Here is an 8,641-nt window from a genome sequence, read left to right as displayed (position 1 = left end):
TAATGTAAACAGCACCCATAGAGCTGGAGGTTTTAAATTACTTTCGCTTAGCGTATCACGTAACGTATCACAACAGTTATCTTAACACATCTGACTACCTGAAGTACAGTTTAGAATACGAAGGGGGAAATTATTTAAACATAACTGTCAAAGAACAGTGTTACGCAGCCCCAGTGGCCTAATGGATAAGGCACTGGCCTCCTAAGCCAGGGATTGTGGGTTCGAGTCCCATCTGGGGTGGTACTGTTTTGAAGACAGAAACAAATAGATATTGCTTGTAAGAATTTTAGCGCTCATCTATCGACTGCAGTCATCAATTCATTAGAATCATATTAGTGCTGTGACTTTATGAGTTGAGTAGTGGTCGACGGAATTGCTGGCAGTAAAATTATATGATTTAGTTAGAGACTCTTTCTGGGATGCTATGACAATTTAAGGACAAACCAAAATGTATTTACAAATAATTGAATTACATGAAAAGGTGTGCTTCAAAAACACCAACCATGTTCAATTAATATTATACTGTGTTTTAATGTAAAAGACACCCTGAAAAGCTTATTTTTGCATATTATATAGATAAAATACATTCATTTTTGCCATTGAATAGCCCTAAAACATTTCCATTTTCTTAGAAAACCAGATTTCCAAGTACAAGTTATTAGTACCATTTTAATAAATGCTGTATATTTTGTTATAGGAGGAAAAGAATGTTAGTAATAACATTATTGATGACTCCTGAAACTAAAGCAGCTGAATGATGCTCAAACATGTATTTTTCTATTAATTATATTATTCTATTGTCTGTGCTCTTCCTATAGTCACATCAAACTGTCTGGAGTCACAAAGCCATCCGTTTGCTTGTCACAAAGTGGCTGTTTCACGGCTTGTTACAAATTCAATGAATGTTCAACACCTCCATTACCATTAGCCCACAATCCTGTCTACAACAAAAGCGTTTACACAGTTGAAAATCACTTGCATGATCAAGTAAATCAAGACACCTGCCGTCAAATGTTCAATTTATTAAAGAAGAAATCAATCCCCCAAGGAATTAAGGTTCATATCATTTATACATACAAACTTTATGTAGAACTACAGCAAATATTTCTGTAAAAAATACAAAGTTACATTTTTATAATGCACTATACAATAACATGGCTCCTAACAATCCAGGCAGCTCTGATAACAATGTGGCTGGCGGGTTGAGGAAACTGTCTCTCAACTGAGACTGGTTTAGATTCCCCATCAGTCAGCATCCACACAGCTGAGGTGTCCTTGAGCAAGAGGCCAAACCTCAACAGTTCCTCAAGTTCTGATTTTCAGCCGATGCTGACCGCTGACCTCATTCAATGAGGGAACATTAGACAGAACATCCGTACGGGAATTTGCATCATGTTAACATCATTTAAGTATGAACGAGCCTCCTGTGTCTTTTTAGACCGTGCAAGCTTGAGAAGCCTTTGTTACACACTGCACAAACATATGGTCTCTCTCCTGTGTGGGTTCGCATATGTAAGGTAAGAAAGCAGGACTGGACAAAACCTTTTTCACAAATGTTGCACTTGAACGGCCTTTCTCCGGTGTGGTACCTCCTGTGTATCTTCAACTCTGCCGCGGATCTGAAGGACTTATCGCAGTCGTCGCACTTGAATGGCCGCTCTCCCGTGTGGATCAGGGTGTGCCTCACCAACGCGTCCTTGCCGAAGAATCCCTTCCCGCAGTGCTCGCACGGAAAACGCAGCCCTTTGTGATGGAAGTTGTCGTGTTTCAGAAGGCATCTCCTAGAGGTGAAAGTCTTGCCGCACTGGGCGCAGGTGAAGATCGGCAAGGGTTTCTCGGTTATGGGTTCGCCCGAGTGATGCACGCGCTCCACGTGCCTCGTCAGCGTCACGCCGTGCCTGAACTTCTTGCCGCACTCCCAGCAGAGGAACGGATATGCTTTAGTATGTTTTTTCTGGTGTTCCACGAGATCAGAGTACGATCTGAATCTTTTGCTGCAGTGCTGACACTGGAACGGTTGGTACCCGGTGTGTTTCCACTCATGTCTGATGAAACGCTTCAAACTGGCAAAAGTTGTCTGACAGTGGGTGCAGGTGAAGGGCTCGGTGGGATTGTGCACGTCGATGTAATGCTTGTGGAGGGCCTTGAATACGGGGAAGTTCTCCTCGCACTGGTTGCACTGAAACGGCGTGTGGGATTCTTTGTGCATGGCCAGTGCCTCAGAGTCTCGTACTAGTTTCATACACACCTCGCAGTAGAGCGGGTTGTGAGTCTGTTTGTGGGAATCCAACGTCGACTTGTATTTGAAGGCTTTGTCGCACTCGTCGCACCTGAAACAGTGTTTAACGTCGTCGGGCTTCTCGGGGTCCACCTGCTGCTCGTTGTAGCAGATGTTTCTTAGATGGAACCTGAAGGTTTGTTTGCATTTGAACTCAACGCTGCAGTGAGGACAGTAGAACGGACCTTCGAGCACTGATTTGCTTCCGTCTGGGCTTCTGTCTTCCATGTCTTTGGAAGAATTCCCCTCTCCTGAGGGGTCGTAGTCGGGGTCGTCCAACCCCTGCTCTTCGTTGGTTGCCCCACAAGGAATGCCGCTGGATGTTTCGCCCTCGTCTGCTGCAGTCTCTTGATCTTTTGTTTTCCCATCAGCCTTTGCCTGTCCTGTACTTGTACACCTGTGTTGTTGCAAGTAGCGCAAGCTCTTATAAAACCTTTTACACACCGCACAGGAAAAAGGGAGCTCCTCAGAGTGTCTGTTCATGTGTCTCTCTAAGAACTTCGCTCTGCTCACCACCTTCCCGCAAACTTTGCACGTTCTCTCGTCCAAGTCGTTGCTTTTGCTCGAAGCTGCGGCTCTGCCAAACTTTTTAGGGCTGCTTTTAGTGGCGTTGCTGCCTTGTGTCTTCCCGGACTTTCGCCACTGTGACAGGTACCGATTCATCTTGAGTCCGCGGTTCTTCCGTACCGGTCTTTCCCACAAAACATCAAACTCTGGGTCTTTTCTGCTCCTCGTTTTGCCCTGCACTTCGAAGTCTTCGTCCACGGGGCGTTTCTTCTTCCTGCCGCGCCTGTTCGGTTTCTTCTCCACCACGCCATCCAGCACGGTGACCTGGCCATCCTCGCCAATGATCAGTGTGCCGGACTGTTCATCGTGGTGGTCATCGGCCATTTCATTCTCGCTGGCATCGGGACCTTCGACGGGATCCGTGACCACAACCGAGTCCATCTCCGATTTCACTTCGCTGCCGATGCCAAACCACCCCGTCTGCACACACCCTTCGGAGGTGTCGGTTCCCTCCACGTACACCTCCTTGTTTTCAGACTCCACCTCCATCTCTGTGCACACTGTGTAGATGAGTCCACTCTCTGTGTCTGTTTCTGTCTGATCGTTGACAATCACAACTCTTTCCACAGGAGGAAGACACAGAGCCGACAGGATGCCACTCTCAACAACACACGATTCTGAAAAGAAACAAGAGAAGAACCGTTAAACTGATGAATGAAACCAAAAGAAAAAAGACACCTAGGCCTACACCCAAGAGGATAACTGTACAAAAATCTATAGTAAGCCTCCACTCTGGCGCCCAATAACACGCTCGCAAGAACCTGTTTTAGTGGTTTTAGAGCCCCAGTTCACATAAAGGAGGAAGCAGCAGGTGTTTCCTCTGCATAAATCATTTCATGTTTTGAATGGGATGCCCTGAAAATCCAGATGCATCTTGATGCATCGCTGTCCCATCCACTTCAGTAAGACAGTAAAACAATATATTATACTTGGACTGACAGTTATTGCTCTTGGTGTAGATGGGTTAAAGTTTTAATTATGACATATACAAATGGTGAAACTGAAAATGAAACACTTGCACACGCTGAATGGCTGCAAAATTGCCCGAGGTATGTAAATGAATTATTTTTGGTTCTGGTTCTCAACAGCTGTTATATTCTGTGATCAAGTTGTTGTAATTCTGAGCTCACCAATGTCCTCCAGCTGACTGAGGTCTTTCTGAGTGTCCAGCAGTGTCTTGAGCTCTTGAGGTTGAGTAAAAGTCTCAATGCATTCAGTCAGGACAGATGAGGTGTTGCTGAGCAAAGCTGCAATCTGACAAAGACAAGATGAAAACTAGGGTGAGGCAACCGCACTGTACATCCCCACTGTTGGACATAAGGACATATTTTATTTTACATTAGAGGCAATTCATTTTTTCTTATGCATATGAAGCAAAACCAAACACCTGATATTTTAAAATGAAAAAACAAAAACCATGAAAGCCTGTGTTACAACTTAAAACAGATGGAAAGTCAGAAAAGCACCTGAAATTGGAATCGAGTACGCTTTGGAGGAACTGTTCCTGGGTCAGGTTTTCATACAAGGTTCGGAATAACATAGACGCGTACCTGCTGGAGAGTTTGTGTAGGAAGAAGCTTTTCAAGTCTCGACAGAAACAGCCACATCAGAGTCTGGATGGCTTTGTCATATGTGGGACCAAAGTCCTCTGGGAAAACATCCTGGAGAACAAAGAATTCCATAAATCTCACAAAATAAAATAATGAATTATTCATCAAAGCAACACTGACAATCACATCTGATAAGTTCATAAAAAATATTTGACTGTGTGCAAAAGAGAAAAAAAATACCTGGAAAAAGTTTCTTCTCTCTTGAGGGTCTCTCAGCAGACTTTGAACAAGGCGCATAAAATGTGTGTCAGATACTTCTTGTTCTGAGTGGTCAGGCTGCAACTAAAGATGAAAAAAAAGGCACATGAAAATCTAGCCGGTATCTGAAGATACCCCACTGAAAGGAGAAACGAGGATCAAACAACAATGATGGAAAGGTAAAAACCAAACCAGGAAAAAGCCTCCAGAGGTTGGATTTTGGTGAGTGCGGGTTCAGACTCACCTCTACATTCCACAGAGATCTCAGGTTCTGCATTCGGTCGAGATGAGGCTGGATGATTTCGAGGTCAGCAGTGTCTTCAGAGCGACATAACTCCAGGATCAGCTACGATCAGATGACAGCAGCAATAATGAACAAGTGATCCTTAGGACAACTGATTATCTGCCAGCATCCAGTCACACAGTCTAAAATAATCTCCTGCTTTGTAGCAGCGGTCAGACAATAATCAACCTGCTATGCTAAAAGTCTGCAACAGCTGTTTGTCCATGTTTCATTCTGCCCCCAGGAACCAAGTCTTTACATTTTAAGACAATCAAAGACATTTTTGGAGGATGCAGAGCTTAAAGCAGAAGTAAGCGATCCGGTTGTTTTGGCTAATGCTGCGTTCCAGGCAGGCTTTTGAAACCGTAAATTACAGCTTCAAGTCACAATTTACGATTTTGTAGCGTTCCAGGCAACCCACTCGTGTTTTTCCGACCTGTTTTACCTGTGAAAGTGCACTATAACTGCCACTCATAACTTCCGACCCGTGAACTCGTACCAGATCGAACTGGTACGACTTCACAGGTCGGAAAAACACGAGTTACGAGTTTCCTTGAACGCACCATAACAGTCCTCGTCCCTACGTCACCACATTCACGGCGTCCCTTGGCTGCACACACAGCCCTGCATGCCGTTCTCTCTCCTCATTGGATAAAAACTGTAGGATACGATAAATGTTTTCTCCTCGGCTCAGAGCAGAGCAGAGGGACTGGGAGACCCGTGTTTCGGTCCAAACACTCTATGTAAGTGATTGCTGTCGGAAGATATAACTATTTAAGACTTATATTAACACAAATATATCACTTACTTCTGCTTTAAACAAAATTAAGAAGAACCTCAACTTTTTTCTTACCCGTGCTCTTAGTCCCAAAATGAGCTCAGCACGTTGCCTCGTGGACAGGAGTTGAGGAACAATGTCTGTGACCATAAACACAAACTCTTCAAGGAGACCATAGTCTGACACAATTTTCTGCTCCACTGTCTGCCAGATTGCTGCAGACACCAGTCGAATGGGTGGGACCAGGAGGCGCAGAGTGGAAAGGGCAAGAGAGGGACCTGGAAACAGGGGAATATAACATATAAATACGGGTCTGTTTGAAATGATGACATTTGGAGTCTACTGAATGCATATGTCAGATAGACTCTCTTAAACCCTGGGCGAATAAAAGCCAAACGCAGCACATTTAGATACCATGACGTGGTCACTTTGGTGATTTGATCCTTTCATATGCGGTTTCTGTTAGCTCAGTGACTCAGATCTAATAACACCAGAGGCACAAACACGGGGCAAAGTAAACTGCACGTGTAATGCTCATATTTCTTACGTTCACAGAGTAATTAACTGTTAATTATTTGGCTAATGGAACCACACAAGATTTGAGTTAACAAATCTAATATCTCGGATTACAGCCGAGAACTGTGCATGATCAAATGTATCTACAGTCAGTTTCATCATCGCTAAATGGATCTAATCTTAAATATTACTATGTAAACACAGTAAAATATACATGTAAACAAGTTCTCGCGAAGGCATGGTCACACTGATGTTTTGGAGGCTGTCACAAATGTCCCGAAAGCATCACAATCACTTGAACTGCTGTGGTCCGCACTGAGCTGCATAAAGCTAGCGTTAGCCAAGATGGCAGAGCCGACACATAGCATTAGCATGAATTCCCAAACTCCTACTTAGTGAACAGAGACAGAACCCGTGTGTCCGGTTATAACTATCGGTTGAACAAAAGGATTTCTGGAGAAGCCCAATTTCGAGTTAAACACAACAGGGAGACGATTACCGGTAAACGTTTGTCTGCCGTTAAAAAGTTAGCAACGCTATTCCCGCGCGCGGGCTGTGCTGCGGCCTAACCAAACAAATCGCTCCGCGGCTGTGACTGTCCACTCTCACCTGCTAAATCGGTGACACCTTCGTCCATCCTGAACGTCGCTGCAGTCACATCACACTCAGAGGGGGGAATTAATGTCCTTCCGCCTGACCGAGGTCAACACAGACTAAAATAATTTTGCCACAGGCTTGCGTCAAGTTGCGACTGAAGCTACACGGCCGATCTTTGTGCGTCAACGGTGCATCGGGTTCCGTCCGGAATAACAATCCGACGACACAGCAGTGAGGTTTCAATAGTTCCGCCTGTCTGTACGTTTTTTCCGTCCCCCCCCCCCCCCCGGTTTCCATCCCTCTGTCACATGATGTAGACATGCTGTATTTAAATAAAGTAGTGCTATTTCACCTTATCTTATCATATCACCACGTACTTATTCTTTTTTTTTTTTTTTTTTTTTTTTTTTTTTTAAATATGATTACACCTTGACCATTCCATACAATTATTTGTTCCTACAACAAAATAAGCATAAAGGTCTAGGTTGATTCCTCCCCAAGTCCTCTCTCCAGATCTTGATAAATTTCACTTCTGTTACACATTTAAGAAAAAAAAAAAAACATGCACCATGTTAACCAGTTAGTTACAAAGAGTGCATAGCAAATAAAACATGAGAACATCACACAGTCATGTGTTTGATGTAGGGCTCAAATCTCAACATTGCTAATCCTCAACAAGCATATAAGACATGAACATGAAATGAAAAAAGACATGCATTTTATGTCTTCAAAAAGAACTATTATCAAACAAAATGTGCATACATTAAGGTCCATGCACTATTTCATGAGAAACTGATAATATCAAAAACATCCTGGATGTGAATCAAAACTTGAGTTCTTTATAATGAATTTGGTGCAAATAAGTTCATTACTTTTAAACTGAACCCATAACCTCCTTGAAAAAGGCTATTTTTTAAGATAATTCATTAAATTGACTGAACTTTGTCAAAAAAAAAAAAAAAAAAAAGGAGGTGAATGGGTACTAGTACTACACATTACATAAAGTAATACAGCTAAGCAATTAAACCTTAAAGTGCATTCACATAGTATTAAAGCAGATATCAGTGGAATGTTTTTGTTAATATAAGTCCTAAATAGTCCTATTTTCCGTCAGCAATCACTTACATGAAGTATTTCAGCCTAAACACGAGTCTCTCCGTCACTCTGCTCTGCTGTAACCCGAGGAGAAAATTTTCCTTGTGGGATACAAGTGTTATCCAATGAGGAGAGAGAACGGCATGAAGGGCTGTGTGCGCAGCCAAGGGATGCGCGTGAATGTGGTGACATAGCACGAGGACCAATTGATGCCTGACAAGGGCGGGGGCTGCTAACTCATGGTGCGTTCAAAGAAACTCGTACTTTGTGTTTTTCCTTCCTGTGAAGTCATACCAGTTCGATCTGGTACGAGTTCACGGGTCGGAAGTTACGAGTGGCCGTTATAGGGAACTTTCACAGACAACAGGATGGTAAAAACACGAGCTACGGGTTACCTGGAACGCTACCAAGTCGTAGTTGTGACTTGAAGCTGTAACTTACGGTTTCAAAAGCCTGCCTTGAACGCAGCATTAGCCGAAACGGCCGTGAAGCTGATATCTGCTTTAAGGTTCCTATTGGCTTTTTTCCCCCCATTGTTATGTTGCAGTTTTTTCCATGCGAAAAGTAAGAGCATAACTAATGAGAACATTTTTTTTTTTTCAATTGTGCAAATTTATTGAAAAGGAAAAACTGAAATATCACATTGACATAAGTATTTAGACACTTGGCTATGACATTTGAATGTTCATGTTTCATCCACATTGCCAACTGCTCAGTTT

The 8,641-nt window shown here is 43.2% G+C and overlaps 1 protein-coding gene across 1 annotated transcript; it reads right to left on the bottom strand.

Moving 5' to 3' along the window:
- Positions 1 to 918: 918 nt before the first annotated feature.
- On the bottom strand, positions 919 to 7,028 carry LOC311003068 (uncharacterized protein). Its single transcript, XM_083994751.1, has 7 exons — positions 6,840 to 7,028; positions 5,790 to 5,992; positions 4,898 to 4,999; positions 4,636 to 4,737; positions 4,396 to 4,506; positions 3,976 to 4,099; positions 919 to 3,462 (listed from the first exon to the last, which is right to left on the bottom strand). Exons 1-7 carry the CDS (start codon positions 6,865 to 6,867, stop codon positions 1,406 to 1,408), a joined length of 2,727 nt encoding a protein of 908 aa, XP_083850877.1. The 5' UTR covers positions 6,868 to 7,028; the 3' UTR covers positions 919 to 1,405.
- Positions 7,029 to 8,641: the final 1,613 nt, after the last annotated feature.

The sequence above is a fragment of the Trachurus trachurus genome (genome assembly GCF_905171665.1).
Source record: "Trachurus trachurus genome assembly, chromosome: 19".
Lineage (NCBI taxonomy): Eukaryota > Metazoa > Chordata > Actinopteri > Carangiformes > Carangidae > Trachurus > Trachurus trachurus.
The sequence above is the reverse complement of the archived record's forward strand: the minus strand, read 5'-3'. Positions and strand labels throughout refer to the sequence as shown.